General features: G+C 37.5%; 1 protein-coding gene across 2 annotated transcripts in view; it reads left to right on the top strand.

The window, feature by feature from the left end:
* The window catches only part of GNAL (G protein subunit alpha L), a 188,463-nt gene that overhangs the window by 69,137 nt on the left and 100,577 nt on the right, over nucleotides 1–18,749 (top strand). Inside the window, exons 1-4 of one of the 2 annotated variants that reach the window (XM_032121629.1) lie at nucleotides 27–517; nucleotides 842–914; nucleotides 1,754–1,808; nucleotides 1,995–2,114. In XM_032121629.1, the coding sequence (XP_031977520.1) occupies nucleotides 379–517; nucleotides 842–914; nucleotides 1,754–1,808; nucleotides 1,995–2,114 (387 nt within the window). In that variant the 5' untranslated portion in view covers nucleotides 27–378. Of the gene's footprint in view, nucleotides 1–26; nucleotides 518–841; nucleotides 915–1,753; nucleotides 1,809–1,994; nucleotides 2,115–18,749 lie in introns of those variants that run through there. The other variant, XM_032121619.1, reaches the window with a different exon arrangement.

The following is an 18,749-nucleotide window of genomic DNA, read 5'->3' as shown; positions in this document are numbered from 1 at the left end:
TTGTGTGCGCGGTGGGGAGGGAGAGCGGAGAGCGGCACCCGGCTGGTTTCCAGGAGGAGCCCTTTTCTCCCTCTCGTTGCATGTTAGGCATTTTTGCACAGCCTTCTCCCCCCACCCCCTCCCCGCCGGGGCAGGGTTACCTCTGCCGCCTGCTCTCCGCATCTCTGGTGGGGAGCGAAGCAGCCAACTCCGCTGCGATCGGAAAGCGGCCAGAGACCATTTTATGTGAGCGAGCCGGGTGGGAAGAAGCGGAGAGAAACCGTCGCAGGGACACAGGCGGATATAAAGACTTGTCTTCTGCCTCCCCCCATCTCCCTCCCCCTTGTAAACACTAAATCTGTGAAGGCAGCGATTTGACATCCACCCTGAGCAGCGGCTATGGGGTGTTTGGGCAACAGCAAAACGGAGGATCAGCGTATCGATGAGAAAGCGCAGCGAGAAGCCAACAAAAAAATAGAGAAGCAGTTGCAGAAAGAGAGGCTGGCTTATAAAGCGACACACCGCTTGCTGCTGCTGGGTAAGGAGGAAGGGGCAGAGGTGGGGGCCGGGGCGAGCAGGGCGAGGAGGGGGCAGCAGCCCCAGCCCGCGGGGCGGCGGGCGCAGCCGAGAGGGGAGATGCGGCGTGCGCCTTAGCTATGGAAAATGTAGGCTGCTGTATTGAGCAATAAGCGAGGCGTCCACGGATCGAGCTCAGCGCCTGAGCCACATGGATGCACACATACAGAAATGCTGCCGAGGTGGGAGATGCTGTCGCGTCCAAAAACAAAAAAAAAACCGCTCCGATCCCCCCCAGGCTGAACCGTGTATCACAATGTTCTCCCTTTCCTTCTTTCTCTTTTAGGGGCTGGTGAGTCAGGAAAAAGCACTATTGTGAAACAAATGCGAATCCTACATGTCAATGGATTTAATTCAGAGTAAGAATTATTGACACTTTGTGGCTTATTTTTCCTTAAATGTTGGAAACAGGTTAACACACAGTACGCTAGGAAATTTCTCCTCTCATCCTCTGTGTGTTGGTGGCTTGACACTGTGTTTTGGGGGAGGGAGGGGAGTGAGAATAAGGAAATTGCTGCCATTGTATGTTTGCATTTTCTCCTTCTGGCCCCTTTACTGTATTTTACACTGTTGCTACTGCAGCGCTTGACAGGCCCCTGTGTAGCAACAACATGGCGACTACTTTTTACATAGAAGCAAATAACCAAATATTGCATCTGTCTGTAATATAAAAATACATGTCAAGTCATAATCAGGATGACACTCTGTGCTGTTTTTCTGGTGCTGGGGTTAGCGTAAAACTGAAACTAATTTTGCCTTTGTTAGAAATCATCCTGGTTTGTGAGGCTACATAATTTTCTCTCTGAAAAACTCTTTGCCAGAAATCATTATTAATCCATAGCATTCATTTTAGATATTTGTTGGCCTTCAACTACATGTTGTTAATTTAGAGCATGTTTACAACATGCTGTAGAAATTAAAGAATGACTTCCAGTTCCATCAGGGGAGGCTTTGCAGATGTGGCTATGATTGTCTGATTTAAAAAAATATATTAGGGATCAATGTGCATTGCTCTTCATACTATGCAAGAAAATTGATAAGGGGAAAATGTATTTGTCTTGACATTTTCTTTTCTGTTAGTATGTTTTAATGATTGAAGAGCAGATAAACAAGCGATCAGTGAAAAAAATTAAATGCAAGTGACTGAAGTGCTTTGGAAGAAAAAAATCAAAGTGTTAATATTTCTGTTTTAATGCAGAGAAAAGAAACAGAAAATACTGGATATTCGGAAAAATGTTAAAGATGCGATTGTGGTAAGAACACACTTTATACTGTTCTTAAATGCTTGGTTGTACTGGAAATTATAAGGATTATGCTCTCCAAGATTGTGATGAGAGAAATCCCATTTTGCTGATCAGATTGGATTATCTTCTATTGATCCTATATCCCAGATTTATCCAGATTAATGTGTTTGTTTTTTTTTTTTTATCCAATTCTAGACTATAGTTTCAGCTATGAGCACTTTAATACCCCCAGTTCCATTGGCCAACCCAGAAAACCAATTTCGAATGGACTACATCAAGAGTATAGCTCCTCTTTCTGACTTTGACTATACACAGGTAAGAATAGAAACCACTGATTTATTTTGCTTCAAGGGGGAACATGTTGCTTCACTTTAATTTACTGAAACATTGTGGATTTTTACTTTTTGGAAGATGGTCATAGAAAGATCTTATGCCACCATCGCCTCTGGTTAACTTTCTTACAAGCTTGTGGTGGTTGCACCTGTTTTAGTGGTGCAAGGTTTTGTTGTTATGGTTTTATTTGCTGCTGTTTGTAAATGCTGTTTCTGCATTTAGTTCTCTTCAAATTTTCTGATGCAATCTTACATACTGACACATCAAATAAAACTTTGTTGAAAGCTGATTTCCTCCATGGAATTAGATGCAGGATGTTAGTCTGAGGAGTTACTGTCTACCTGCAGAAAAGGATATAAAAGGAAGTAAAAGACTAGAGTGGCCTCTGTGTTGTTTCCCACACTTACTGCACTTCAGAGTGGAAACCTGCATAAGCAGTGGTCAAGTAAGGTGCTTTGCTTCCTCATGTATTGTGGTTGGCATAAGCAGTGGTTTGCCTGTATGTAAATGTTGCCTTAATTTGATATGGAATAAATGCGGGATTTCTGCGTGGAGGCTAATCTTTTGTAGACAAATGAGAGATACTTTTCAGATTAACTTGCATTGGCATCTTACATTATTTTTATCTTTTTATGTTATTATTTATAGGTACATGCATAGAATGTTTCATATTTTATGCATGACATGAAAGCAAGCGCAGAGACATTCTGGATTTTATTTTTGCAGTAGCACAGTTTTTAATTTGCCTTAAAATGGTACTGAAAGCAATTTGTTATGGATACAGTAAGGGCTTAAAAATATCTTCATTTGTTGGCTAAATTATTCTAGTGCATGAGTTGTACATGCTATCAATACTGCCAAAGAAGCCATTTACAATAGAGTGTCTTTAGGTTGTTATAGCTTCAGGGTACAAGGAGAAGGGGAAGAGTTGTTTCTTTATTATATGACTCATATTCTCTGATGTGTGGTTTTGCCTCTGGTAAACCTACCACTTTGAAGGTTCAAGATAAAGAAAAATTATCAGACATCTTGTACAGTTAGAATTTAACATAGAATGCAGATGTTAAAAAAACCCGACTGCAAGGTACACCCACATATTGCATAATTGTTCAGTTGGTGGATGTAAGTTAGTGAAGATGAGAAACTCTTTTTAGAAATGGAATGTGAGCTTGACATGAAGTATTTGTCTTATGCAGGTATTAAAGTTTGGAGGCATTTGTTGCTTGTTTAATGTGGAATTTTTTTTTTTTTGGCTTGAATTTTGACCCTTAGGTGTTTGAGAAAAAAAAAATGGTGATACATATACTTTGGACTTCTCTATAGTACATCTGTTCTTTTGAGTTTCTGGGATAAAAGAAGGCTAAACTGGATTTTCCATAGAGCTGGAGATATTTTTTATTTTTATTGCTTTCAAATTTTCTCTTTTTTTCCCAGAAGCTGACTATATCTAGTCAAATTTGATTCATGGTTTGGTATTTTATATAGAGGAAAATGTAGCCTTCTTGGAGGGGAAAAGAATAGGACCCAGTGGACTTTGAAACAATAATTCATTTGAAATCTCAATTCAAAGTCCATTTTGGTTTAAAATAAAAATATTAATAAGTGTTTTTTTAATTAAGTAGGTTTCCTGAAAATACCATCATGTTATTTGAAATAATGTCAATGACTAGTCCTAATTTTAAAACAAATTAAAAGTTGTTACAAGTTTAAAAGAAGAAGAGAAATGTAGTTCTGGTTTAGAAATAAATACATCTCTGTGTCACGTTCACATTTTCCCTTCTGTTTTCCTCTCAGCTCAATTCACAGGTTTAATATTTGTAAAATGTAAAGTATGCCTAGATTTTTTGGGGCTTTTAAATTTTTCTTGATTTAGAATGTTATTTATCTCCAGGAGGATTTTTGAGCAAGGCAGATTGAAAAAAATATGCTATCATGCTTCAAGGCTTGATTTTACTCCATTTTAAGTCAATGATAAAGTAAAATTAGGTTTCCAGCTGAAATAACTTCTGACCCATTTAGTATTTTTGGATAAGGACAGATATAAAAATAAATACTTGGATAGTAATCAGTCAGGCATCCTCTGCTAAGCATTACTGATTCTGTAATTAATAGCTGATGTATGGAATAAGGCCTTCTGAGCCCAAACCAATACAGTATTTAGCAGCAGACATTCAAGATTTTAGGCCTAATCATCCTTACTTCAAAATAGTTGTAAAGGAAAAAATGCTGACTTAGGCAACTCTGGGGCAAATTTTGGCACATTCTATAAAGTGGCAAATGTTACCCCTCTTTGAATGAGGGAAGAGGCAGCTTTAGGGTTTGTAACAGTGTGAATGGTAATGAGCTGTTAAAGACCCTTAGTGTTGCAATTTGGATTACAGATGTGTCATTTTTTTGGATGACATTAGCCATGTAATCTTTGTCATAAAAATCAATGTGTGTTAGTTGAAGATGGATTTCAGATACATTGCATGCCAAATGTGGGAAAATTACTACACCTTATCATGAGTCTTTAAAGAGAGATTGCTGATGAAATGCAGAAACTTCACTGATGGCACATTATGACCAACATTCCTCAGGCGCTAATTTAAATATATTTGTGACATGTTGGGTGGGCTTGGACAGATATTCTTAAGCTGCATACAAATTAACTAATACACATTTAATTGTGAAAATTATCCTTAAAATAAGTGGGTATGAAAATACTGATTTCCTGTGGGTGAAATCATACTCTTAATTGCAATTTATGACTGAAATTCCAAGAACTTGAGTAAAGACGGGGACTTCAAATTTAGACTCTAAGAGGTTTTGGGTCTTTGTTTTTTTAAATTACATACCTCTATATGAAATGTAAGCAGAACATTTTATTTAGTAGTGATACAGATTTTAAAACAAATGGTTTTCTCTTTACAGCCTTTTAACATTACGTTAACAGTCTGTGGAGTGCCCCTCACAACAGTTTTACTTACTTTAAAAAGTCATAATTTAATCTGGTTAGGTTATGCTACCTTGACGATTCATTTAGTTGATACGAAAAAAAAAATATGAAAGCTTTCTGGATTTCTTTTATAATTTTTATGTAGTCTTTCATTACTTTTATAAAAGACTGTAAAATTTTTACAAAGTATTTCGTGGCTGAGTGATGCGGTCTAATTCTATAAATCATAAGAATTAGAGCTAGAGTTTTTACAAAATTAATAAATAGAAATAAGTCAAGTGTCCACTGTATTGTCTTCTTTGAAGTCGTGACAGGAATCAACATAAATTTTTGTCTGACTAGATTAGGCATTATCTTTGCTCAAAGGTGGAATCAGCAGAAGTGCTTTAACACTGGAATTGTAGCATGCATGCCCTATCAAAAAGGATTTTTTTATTCTTTTTGGCAAAGTGTTGATTGATATTTGCTAAAGTTAACAGGAATTGACCTGCTGCAATTTTAATCCTTTATTGATGGGGATTTCTTTTGTCCTTTGTGAATCAGGGTTAACCTATTAAGGCCATATTATGCTGGTAGCTGTGGTGTATTATGTAAGTGTGTGTTTACTCAAGTTCGGTTGTCTTTATTAAAGTTTTTGAATTTTATGGGAACTACAAAGCTGCTTAGTGCATAATCCCTTTACCCTCTGTCTTCGCCAAAAATGTAGCCAAATTAAGTTGCTTTGCATAAAATATGTCTTGGATGAAGCTCATCTGATGAGTTATATGTGGGTTTATAGCAGGTAATGGTCACCTACCCCTGGGCTGTGTAGTCAAGTGTTTGGCCATACAAACCAGCTACCAGTGAACGTGAATCATCTGCTTAGCAGAGAACATGTAAACACTTCACAGGTTTTAGGGAGTGAGGAGAGTTTTCAAAAAATTCATCTTCCTTTGCAAAGAATGTTTTAGGGAGCAAAGTATTTTTTGGAAACTTCGTAAGTAATGAATTGTGTGGATGCAGTCCCTTGTGCTGATTTTAGTATGTAAGTTTTAAATATAATTTTTACAGCTATTTTATTAGTCAGGCAAGCTCTTTAATTTAGCTCGTAAGAGTAAAACATTAATGTGGGCATTGACAGGGAAAGTACTTTAGAGTAGTCAGGTCTGTGGTTTGCTTTACATTTTCAGATATTCCAATTCTATCTGATGACTTTAATTTTCCTTCAGGACTTTGTATTCATAATCTAAAGACACAATAAAGAAAGGTAAATACTTTTGCTTGGAATTTGAAGTTACATAGTCTTTTGTTAAGCATTTCAAGGTTTTTTGATACCTGGTATTCAAATTCAAACTTGTGTTGATGCCTGGAGGTGGCTGCTTTTCACAGTGTGCATCTCAATGTTTGAAGCAACTGAAAAGCTTGCTTAGGTGAAGTGTAGTGTTGGCCCGTAGAAAATCTTTATCCTGGATTAAAAGCACCACTTGATAAGTATGGTTTATATATGGTTAAACTCGCTTGGGTTGCACAGTTAATGCTGTGCCTTTCTTTGACCCCAATTGGTTTAAGTATCCCTTTAATATGTACTTGATGTAGCCCAAAGGAGTTACAAAATAGCGTCATCTTACATTTTTTGATTTTCAGATAACTCACAATATTTCCATCATTTTGGGGAGTGTGAAAATATACAGTGTTTTATATTAAAATAACATAAATTAAGGAGAGAATGCAGTGAATATTGCCACTCAAATAGCTTCCCTTGATTTTTCTGTGTATCTAAATTTTTACTTTAGGGCTTTGTTTACCATTTTGGGTAGAATGAACACAAGTTTTTATATCTACTTGTGATACCAATACTTAACACTACTAAGGTCAATATTAACTTTTTAAAATCAATTAGGCTTTTAAAAATTAAGTCATTTGTGGCGTTTTGTGATATAAGATGCATATTGGTAGTTTTTCATATTTACATAAATGCGTATTTTCCTATTTAAACAAACACAGAAACTATCTGAAAGGCCAGGCAATGGTAAAGTTGTGTAGGTCTGACAACATTATTACTGCCCTTTTAATTTATAACACCTGAAGAACTAATGAAGAGGGCTGTCAGGGAAGGACAGATGAAAACATGTATGCTGTTACAGCTGTTGGCAGCTCCTTAGTCTTCGTACAAAGGTTAAAATTGTCAGAACTGATGCTGGAAAGTACTGGATATTAGGGAGAAGAAGCAATCATGAAATGTCTTTGTTGCAGTAGCAGTTGTTTTCATGCTGTACACTATCAGTTAACAGCAGATACTGAATCTGAGCTCTTTTCATGTGAAGAGCAGATTCTGCTAAAGCCCAGCAATACCTTTCCTTCCGTATGAAATACCTGTCTGCATGCAGATGTGGCCTAAGTGTATCTGCTTTTCATTAAATCAGCAAACTGAGTCCTGAATGTTCTGATTAGCGAATGTTAAAGTTACAAGCATTTCATACATGAGATCAAAAAAATACTTCAGTGTTACTTGCTATTTTGTTCTTATTCTCTGTAAGTGGTAAGTTTGTTTTCGATGGATCAGTCAATCCTGTAGTGCTTTCAGAAATAATCAGTCATTATTTTAACTGTGCAATTTCAAAAACACAAGACTGAAACTGGGATCACACTACAAACACATATAGGACAATTTGGGGAGAAAAAAGGGAAAAAAAAAAAAACAACAAACCCCAAAACATCTAAGCCTCTCAAATTTATAATATATACTGGAACTGTAAAATTACAAATTCATACAATGATTTTCTTTAATTCGTTTATTTTAATTCCTTAATAAATGCTCTGACTTTACTGAAAACAACTGGCGCTTAAAATTGGAGTGGTTTGTGTATAAAGTACAGCTCTTCTGTGAAGATCAGGATTTCGTGCTTAAAATACACAGTTTGTGTTTGGGATGGTGCTTGCTTTAGACAAAAAGCTCCTGATGTTCAAGCATGAAATAAAGTAAGGTTTTTGCTATAGTAGAACATTATTCTGTAATAAAAGTGTAACATATTTCTTCTTCCCCTTGTTCCAAACTCACTGACCTGCAACAGCTGATACCAATGATAAATAAAGAATTAAATTTGTATCCCATGGAAGGAGCTCAGGGATCTTCTTAGGCCCCCAACAATTAACAGTAGAAATACTGGGATTGGGAACTATAGGAAATCCTGTACTTGGTCACAAATGATCCGAAGTTAATAAATAGAAGTTGTATTCAGAAAAAAAATTAAAAGAAGCAGATATTAAATTTTGGATTTGTTTCTAACCCTTCCTATCTCAATATTTTTAAGAACAGATTCAACTTTGAAATATCTGGAAAAGGTTCACCTTTTTCACAAGTAGTTTGCATTTTCTAGAGTGTATTTTTTTCACAGCTTACAGTGTAAAATAATTTCATTCTGAAAAGGCAGTTATTTGAGAAAGTCTTGTGAACAATGCTGCCTGCGAATCAAGTTCAATGTTACATTTAATATTACATCATCACAGTAACACCAAATTAAATGTTTGCTATCTTATATTGTGAGTCTGATTTCCCAGATAGTGAGGTGGTATTCACACTTTATCCAGCCTGCCTTTTTTATTATCATCACGCAACACAGAGACTTTCATTGTGAAACTAGAAAGATATTATAATTTATTATTATTATTGCTGCTAAGTAAAACTTAAGTTGTTTCCATCGTCTCCAAACCTGTTGACATTTTCTGGTATTACTTCCAAGTTTTGTACCTATTAATACAAATTAATTAGAGGTTTTTTAACAGTCAGTCCAGCATCGAGTCAACTACTGCAAATTATTAATAACAAATGTCACATTCTGCCTTTTTTGGATACAATTTGAGATAAGAAATTCATATACTTATATTGCATTTTACTAGGATGAAAATATTTTTACGTCTAAATTTGGGTATTAGATTTGATGGCAACAGGAAGACTAATAACTTGAATTATCATTTTAAGTAGGAGTGACTGATTCTCCTCAGAGAACCAAAAATGTATGAGAGGATCATTTCTGAGCATTAGAATATTTTTGTTCTTCAGGTATTTTTCAGTGTGCACCCTAATTTTGAATTTTAGAAAGGCAGAATCAGTAGGTTAAAGCCTGGACTATCATTGTCTTTGTCGTGGGCACAGGTCTGTGAAGGACACAGATGTATTTAAAGTGTGGCTGTTTTGGGGTCTGCTGTTTTGAATTCCTTCACAACTGTGGCTGCTGCCAGGGTATCTTCTGAGAGCGATCCTGTGATGCAGAGGTGGCAGCAGTCCTGTAAGGAGGTAAGGTTTGGAAAGACAGCCAGTGGAGTAGCACTGATCCCTAGGGTGGTGCTTGACTGAGGTGTAGTAGCCTGGCCAGAATTACAAACTGATACTGATTCCCAGTCTTTCTTCAGGCAAGAAACCAAATAAATTCTTGCAATTTTTACCACTACCATTGAGTTGCACTGAAATCTCTGTAAAAGATTTAATTACCAAGTAGTTTATATATTAAGATTTGACATGAGCATCAAATGATTGCAAGAAATTCCCTTGTTTTTTCCCCTTATGTGTAAATCAAACTGAATTGTAATGGAAGTAAACGTAAATAAGTGCAAAAAGTAACCACACTCTTAATGAAGACACACTGTCTGTTTAGGCCAAGGATGATGACATTTCAGACTTTCACAAGTGGCAGTTTTCAGAAGAAGGGTATTGAAATTTTTTATGAATTGCCATTGTTTATAAACTACATTTAAAACAGAATTTCCATCACAACCAAAGAAAAGGTACACATAGCAGAGTATGTTTCAGAATTGTCTTTATTATCAATTAATTCTTTTAATCTCTTAAGCTGAAGATCACAGGTTGATTTTCTGCTTCTGCCATTTTTGAGTGCTCTGGAAAAGTAGTATATCTGCTAGTTAGGAAGAATCTTTGTTTTTTACTTCAGTGACCGTGATAAAAGCGTACAGATAATGGATAAATCATCACATGTACGCATCTTGTCACTGAAGCCAGTGGAGTCCTATGGAACAGAGACTATCACCTACTCAAATAATGTTGGTGTCATTGTTTAGAGTTCCAAAGAAGTGAGTGTTCATGTGCACAGCAGCGAAGAACTGCATTCCCTTTTCTTCAGCACCTGATGAGATCACAGCTTCTCTTTCTGCAACAGTGTTGAGCATTGCCAGTTTAGACCTTTGCTTGTTTTTTCATCACCTCCGTAGCTTCATCCATGGCTTGTACTTATTGTCAACAGCAGATTACCTCTTAATGTCAACAAAGACTGCATACACAGACAGGATATTTTGTTTGCAGAAGGTAGCAACCTGAGCTGAGGAGCAGAGAACAAGCTAAACAGTGTGAACAGAAGACTATGTATACCTTGCATACACTGAGGTAAATAGGCTGAAAACCAAAAAGTATTATGAACAACTTTTTCCCCCTGAGGATTTAAGAAGCTCTTTATAATAAATATAAATAGGACTCCTATGAAGCAGATAAAAGGCAAGAACAATGCACATTTGCAGTTAACTGCTAAAAGTTTCCATAAAACGTTTATGGTTTTGTTCCGTCACCCATGTGACATAATTTGTTTTTCTGTAGTTAAAAGAGATTCAATTCAAGTTTCAGGGCCTTCTTTTAAAAGGAGTCAGGAGGAGAATGTAATTTGTACAACACAGTTTCAAGTTCATATTGCCTTTCACTTTGGAAACTTGTAATAATTTCTTGGAACAGAGCTACCTGTGGTTGTAAGCATGCCAGCTATCACATGAAGCATGCAGATTAGGGTTTCTTGCTTTAAATCAGTAGATTAATTTTGGTTGGTTTAAAGTGTACTCTTGTAATTAATCTACTAGTATTTGTTTTAAAAACCTGTGCTGGATGTTTTGAAAGGATATTTATCCTTAGGCAAGAAGAATATTGGAATTTTTTCTGTTATGTCAACGTTCGAGATGAACTTTGCCTTTTAAATCTTCTAAAAGTAAACATTTTCTGACACTTCTGTCAATTCATTACATTTGAGTTTTCTGGGTGCTGTCAGTAGGACTTAAACATATTTTAATGCAAATAATTATCCCACTGTTTTGAACTGAAGTTGTTTAGCAAGATAAAATAGGCTAAAGATATGCAAGCCCTCTTATCTCTGTTAATTTGGTGAATGCTTTTTGATCACGTCCACCCTCACTTCCATAGGATGTTAAGTGACAGAGCTGTGCAGATCATTCTTTTCTTAACATACACCCACAGACTTTCTTTCATAGGAGCTAAATAATACCAAATTTAAGAACTGTCAGGTAGGAAAACAAGAAAAGGCAAAGAATAGTTAACTAAAATAGGGGAAAGTGTGTCCTCGCTGCCCTCTGTGCAGACAATGAACTGCCCTTTGCCTGCAAACCTACAGCTGACCACAAGCAGCCACAGGACCTGATTGTCAGCCAGCTCCAGAGTGCCTTTGGTGCAGGCTGTGTGCCTTAAGGATTTACCAACTCCAGACAAAAAAGAAACAAAGGTGGAGGAGAAATGTGAATGAAAAAGCTCTGCAACAAATATACAGTCACTAGAGGAAGAGGTCAGGTGTCACCACTTGCTACTGAAACAGTGTCATTAGTTACTAGATTTTCAGCAGTTATCACAGTAGAGTGAGGCTTCATGGTAGGATTTGTAGCTTTTAAAATTTGAATGAGAATATTCTTTCTGGCAGGCAGGCGTCCCCTAACTTTAGCATCTCTTTCCATCTCAGGATATCAGTGCTGCCTCTTCCTTTTGGGAAGAGAAGACTCACTTACTTAGGGATAGCATACTTTTAGTTAAACAGTACAGCTTTTCTTTACCCACCCCTAGAATAAGCATTTCTAATCACTGTTGTTATCTGCTGAATTTCTCCCAAGACTTTAACATCAGCAAACTTAACATGCTAACCAACAGGAGAGTGTGGGTCTATCATGGACCAAAAGAGTAATTAGTCAGGGAATGTGTAAGTGAGAAATCATAATTTAAAAGTAATTTTAGGGACTAAAAATCATGTCAGTAGAGGAAGATGGCTGTTGACATTTCTGGGAGCCAGCCATTCAAACCACAGAGGATCTTCACTGGATTTTGAAGAAAAAAGGGATTAAATTTCGTCCTTGGCCTTCATTTCTACAGAGCAGGTTTTGATTCTTCTCGCTGATGAATGAAGGGCTGGCAAGAACTATTATATTCCATAAATACTGAAGTCATCCTAAGAAGCTATATTCCTGAGAGTCTAATCTTGCAAGGGCTTAAACATTTGGATATATATGGACCTAAATGCACAGCTAGTACTGCCAGCACAGCATTCATGCAACTGGGCTTCCGGTTATGCAGTGATATTAATATAAAAATCACAAATACTTTCAATTGAAAAACAAAACAAGCAAATCATTTTTCCCTGTTAATTTTATATTTGGGAGGTCGTTGAGCTCCTTTATGGATTTTCTTGGGGGTGGGTAAAGTTGTGTAGGTTAGAGATTGGCACAGAACTTGAAATAAGCAAAATCTTTTTCAGATAAGTGACAGTTCTCTGGATGCTATTAAGCTGTGAACAGTAAGTCTTTTCAATCACTGTGATTCATTTTCATATTGTGGGTTTTTTTTAATAATAATGTCTTTAAAAGGCTTGCTGAACAGTAGGCTGCAGCAGCATAACTTTCTGTGCAGAAGGAAAGGTTTTTTGCACAGTGTCTTAGATAATTTACCTTAAATTGATTTGCACAGCTCAATAAAACCTTAAGAACGCTGTACCAGCTCAGATCACAGGTTCATTTACCACCAGATCTCATCTCTGACCGTGACTGATAGTGAAACAGGAAAAAGAGTTTAAGGAGGGGACACACACATAGTAATGTTTCCCACATTGGTTGTCCTAGTCTCTACAGATTTACGGCTGAGGGTTTTTTTGACTGGCAGTGGTATTTCTGTATTTAATAATTTTGGTAGATTTTTCTTCCAAGAATTCTTTTTTTTTTTTTTTTTTTTTTTTTGCCCTCCCAGCCTGTGTGGGCTTTTAGTTATGGCAGTGAGTTCTGCAGTTTAAGTATGTGTTGTATGAGGAAGTGCCACTTGATTGATTTGAACGTTTTTGTTTGTTTGTTGGGTTTTTTCCTCCAAGCCTGCTGCCCACTAGTCTTCCCTAGTTTCTCTATTAGAAATATTTTGTCTTTCCTACATTGCCCCTCTCACTGCATATCATATACCCTCAAATATTTGTCTTTCCATTTAAAGAGTCTCCTTAACTGGTTCTCTCACAGGGCTTGTTCCCTATCTTTGCTCATTCTTGTTGCCCTTCTAGTTTTACTAAACCCTGTTGGCAATGAGAAACCCAAACTACCAACAGTGTTCAAGGTGTTTTCTTTTTCATTATCTAGTCTTCTTTATTGTGGGGTGGGGTTTTTTGTTGTTCTTTGGCTGTTGGTAGGATTTGGGGAGTTTGTGACACTGAGTTGATATCTTTGTATAATTACAGTAGATTATTTTATAATTCCATGAGAACCTGAGCGCAGTTGCAGGTAAGAGGAATATGTGTGAAGGCCTCTGTACCAACATTAGCAGAGCCCAAAGGGTACTATTAGTGATAATTATCCTCACCTTGGGTATTTTCAGGTCTGTCGTACATGTTGACTAGTCTGTTCAAAAAATCCATTTCATTCAATTTTTTATTCTTTCATGTAGTGACATGTCTTCTCGTTTGCTATACTGCCATGTATGACTTATGAAGACGTATTTTTAAAATTATCTACCATGACTAATATTTTCTTCCGTACAGACGGAGAGCACACTTTATTTTTGTTCTTAAAATAGAAAATAAATTGCTCTTCAGCCTGCTTTTGGAGAGGCAATGTTTACAGTACCACAAAGGACATTTGTGCTTTTAAATCTGCTCATAGTTCCTTAATCGTTCGTTATAGTTTGCCTGATTTAGCAGAAAAGAACACCATTGTTTGGAACCCTTCTCATTAGAGAAATAAAATGTTTAAAAATACAAAATGCCCCTTTTTTTCCTTCGCAGTTCCTAATGCTGTGTGTCACTAAGAGAAAATGATCTAAACTTTTTGATCTCCCTTGGGGAAACGCTGCAAGTAGCAGAATTTTGTTATTTTTATGTCAATTTAGGTCTTACATGATTCAGCACTTGTGGTTTGTGGGAAAAAGCATTGTAGATTGTGATTAAAGAAGCAAAAATAGTGAGGAGTGGCTACTAGAGAAGGCCTCTTTTTACTGCTAAAATACTTCTTTCGTTCACTTTTTTCATTTTTAAACCTGTACCTCCGTTCATCATATTTTCTCTATCAGTTGTGACTAGCACATTTCAAAGAAAAGTTCAATGCTGTTTCACTTTTCAGGTTTTTTTGGCAGTACAAAGAATTAAGAACAAGTTGCTATAGGATCTTGGTAATACTAAATCTGTACATTAAAGTCTGTCAAACATGGTTGTCTCCAGCAAGTCAACCAGTCATCCCCTTCTGGTAGCCTCTCAGGAATAAACAGAAAGTCTCTAGGGAAGGGAATGAGAGAGGATACAGGATGCAAAGAAACTGCTTGTAGTGCAGGAAAAATTCTTTGTTGTAGTAGTGGACCACAAACAATAAGTTAACTCATTCTGGGATGCATTAACAAGGCTGTTGTACAAAAAAGCATGAAGTAATTATGCCATTCTCTTTGGCAATGGTGAGTCCTCAGCTGGGGTATTGTGTCTAATTTTGGGAACTGAACTTAAAAAGAAGTACACAAATGGAGTCCAGAGGAGAGTGTCAAGAGTAAGAGGAGACAAAGTAAACTGGATATGTTTACTCTTGGAAAGAGAGCACTCCAAGCTGAAGGGGAAAGGGAGCCAAATACAATTTTTAGTATTTAAAAAGCTGTAATTATATATTCTTGTGCCTATCTTTTCAGAGGGAGGAAATGAAGTTGAGGAGAGGAGAAAATTCCTCTCTTTCGTGATGTATGGTAGTCCACGTGTTTGGGATATTCAGCAACAGTGAATTTAATGAGAGCAATCTCACGAATACATGGAGATACGACTGCCCAGTTTCAGGCACATACGTCTGTATTTTCAGTGATGTGAATCACCTTATGCTCAAGAAGTTAAAAACTTCTGAAAATCTGTGAAACTTTGGAAGACACAAGGTCATGTCAGTTGGTCTTTCACATTTGCCACTTTCTGTTGACTGAGCTTCTGTGGGCATGTTGGTTGAAAGCCCCTGGGACTTCTTTTCCAAAACTAGATCTTCTGTAATCATGTCTTGAATTAATCTAGGACTTCATTACTTATCTAACTAATTTTGTCATGGCCATGTTGTATAAACAGACAGTGATAATTTTTCTTAAAAGTGCATGTTCTTCCAGGATGCTATTTCAGACAGTGTAGCAGACTATAACATAGCATGCACAAACTCTTCTTGTGCTTCCAAATGTTGACTGTTTTAAAACTAATTCCTGGCAAGATGCACATGATTCACTTCTTCTTGTGGAGAGTTACGCACATTTCCTAATTGGACAGGGCCTAAAGTTTTCCTCCCTAAAAGGAGAAAGAAAAATGGCTGAGGGAAGTAATGTAGTCAGGAGTATAATCTCTAAAGGCTCAAAGGAGCAAAGAGCATGCCTTCAGATATTTTCAATTAAAACCAGCAAGCAGGAGTTTTTGTTTTCATCTGTGTGTGCACTGGCATACATATGTGCATTTCAGTATAAGACTTTTCCTACTTCTGTACAAGGTTCTAACCTATTCAAGAACTAGGACATCAGGTGGCTAACAGTGCGGTGAAAAATCCAGTTCAGAGGCTGTTAGCTGTAGCCCCTGGAGCATGTAGAAGTGAAAATAGAATTTGGAGAATAAAACAAGTTTGTTTCAAGTCTCTGGCATCAGTGAGGAGGTTCTCCAGGTGGAGGGTGGCAGGTGAGTAGCTTTGAAGTGTTGATGACAGCTCCCAAGTATCGCCTTTACAAGGAGGTAAACTTGTGAGTCCTGTGGCAAGTGCCATCCTTGGTAGTCTGCAGGCTTTTTGGAGATGTGCCTTTTGCATTTGTCTTCAGAAGAGGGGTTTGAGAGCAGAGTTAATGCAAAGCTGTTGATTTTGCTAGTGAGAAGTTTAAAGAACTACACACAGAGATCACAGTATATCAGGTTTCATTAGTTCTCCTGCTTGTGATAGCAAAATCTGTAGAAAAAAAGACACAACTTCCATTTCATATTCCTACTAGGAGTAGTTCCTACTTTCCTAATGGAGTGAATTTAAAGGGAAAAAATGCTGACATGCATCTTGCAATGTTGTTGACTCAAAGGATTGTCACATTGAAAGGCGTATCTTTTTTTTGGTTCTGTAATTGTTAGGAGTGGTGAGCTTATTGTAAGTACAGCCACGTGTCATGCTAATACCATTCCTGATCCATGCTTACATGATAAATGTGAACATACTTAAACTTTATGAGTTGGAATCCTGGGGGAAATACAGAGATAAAAAGTATGCAGTAAAACAAAGTTTTATTTTCTTTTACTTTTTCCCTTTCCAAAATAGAAACAATAAAACATCTTTGCAAATAGCATAATTAAGTGGGTTTGGTATGGGGTTTTTTTGTAAAAACATATTGTTTTTCATGCTTCCAGACACCAAGAGGGAAATTTAAAATAAAATGTTTAAGCACTTTATGGAGGGTTGTTCTATGGAATGTCAGGATGTAGTAGGGAGAAAATCCTGACTAACAGTCACCTTGACTTGGGGGAAATTCCAGGCATTTGCTGCTAGCAAGAGAGCACAGTTTGCTCTGAGCACTCTTTGTTTGCTATAGGTAAGGACTGGCTCAGTTGTGTCAATGCTTACTCTCTCTGGGCAGGTTTTTCCAGTGTGGAAAGGTTGGGTTCTTGTTGGGACCTGATGTTTCAAAACTGGAGGGTATATCACTGGCCAAGTGACTTTGGAATTCATTTACTTTTTTGAGATGCTTATGCACATGTGATACCCTTTTCATGTCTCTACATCAATTATTTTTCTCCTCAGATTTTATATTTTAAGCAAGTCATCAGTCTTTGAATCATGTCGCTGCTCTGAGAGCGCCTGCTAAGGAGTGCTTGCTTTTTAGTTTCATGTGCATTTGTTCCAACAATGCTGCCAGGCTAAGCCATTGTCCTCCTTCCTCCAACCCTCCCCCATCACTGTCCACTCCACTTTCCCATTTATATGCCTGCACTGTGCCCTCAGCTGTGTCCTGGTAAAGCTGTTTGTTTGGCCTGACCAAATGAGGTGGAGGGAGAGGTTATTTTTAGTGCAGATCATTTCCGTGGTTTTAACTGAGGGCGGGTGACACAAAATGGAGAAGAAGAAAGCGGAGATGGGAACAAGCAGTAGGATGTAATGGGAAGGTGATGGCTATCTAAACAAGCACGCTTACTTCCTCCACCTCTGTATCTATGGGCAGAGATTAGAGTCAGATCAAAAGCCACTGAGAATCTGTGTGTCAGAAGAAACCCAGTGCAGTGTGTTGGTTTTGCTTCTTCTGATGTGAAGACTGACATTCCTTGCAGAGGTTAGGTGGTATAAGAACAGGTCTGTCTTGCTCACCCTTGCCCTTTTGGATAAGTAAACACAGCTACATTCACTGCAGTTATTTCTGAACTTAACTTTGTGGACTGGAGCTTTAAGGCTTAGTCTGATGCCTTACAAAAGCAATCAACTCTCATGAACTTGAGTGTACAAAAGATTAACATGGCTGTTTGAGCCTTATGCCATTTTTCTCTTGGCTTTGTTGTGTGGAACAGTCGTGGAACTGCAAGGCACTTCCACTCTACTACTCTATTATTTTTACTGTAAATACCCTAGATAGGTATACAGAAATCCCATGAGGGGTCATTTGACCACAAAAGATGTGGCAGGGGAGGGTACCTATAGATATATACATTTAAATTCTGTTTCTATTTTCCCATGGCTGGGAATCAGCCAGCATAAGTCTTCCTGTGGTTGTAAAGTAAGAATGGAGCATTGTTCCAGTGCACACCATGTCAGCGACAGTATGTATAATCAAAGCTATTTTATGAAGTTCACATGGCCTTTGGAGGAGATGGGATGAGTTCAGAGTTCACAAAACAGAAATCAGCTGAGGGCTCCTGAGTATGTAGAAAGCCTGTTCGGCTCAGGTTCTTGAGAAGTCTTAGAAGACTCATGTTACGTATCTTTGTCCTGACCTTGCCCATCTCTTTTTGGGCATCCACTGAGTGTGACCCTGCAAAAGCCTTCTTGATTTAAGATTTAAGAAGTCATTTCTAGAAGAGATTACTTGCCGATATATCCCATATCAGCACTATGCTGATTCATTTTTAAATAGGTTAACTAAAAGAACAAATGAATCATAGCTGTTGATCAGGTGAAAGTTTTGCCTTATATGCCAGTGAGATTCCCCTATTAACCCTTATTTAATTTTTCCACTTGCACCATTGCAACTGTGAGAGACCACACTGCCTTTCTTGCCAGAAAGCATGATGGTTTTCGTTCTGGTTTTCTTTCTGTGAGCTGCAAGAGGCTTCTACCACAAGAAAATAATCAACTCATTTCTACCAACTTGTCCTTATAAAAGGTGTTATGTGATAACATGAGGGAGCCTGTGGCTATCCAGAAGGGAAAGGGCTCCCAACAGGATCAGTGAAGCTCCTGAGGTTTCACAATGTATACACTTAAAAAGCCTGAGGGTCAAT

The sequence above is a fragment of the Corvus moneduloides genome, chromosome 1 (assembly GCF_009650955.1).
Source record: "Corvus moneduloides isolate bCorMon1 chromosome 1, bCorMon1.pri, whole genome shotgun sequence".
Classification (NCBI taxonomy): domain Eukaryota; kingdom Metazoa; phylum Chordata; class Aves; order Passeriformes; family Corvidae; genus Corvus; species Corvus moneduloides.
This window is presented reverse-complemented; position numbering and strand designations above follow the sequence as displayed.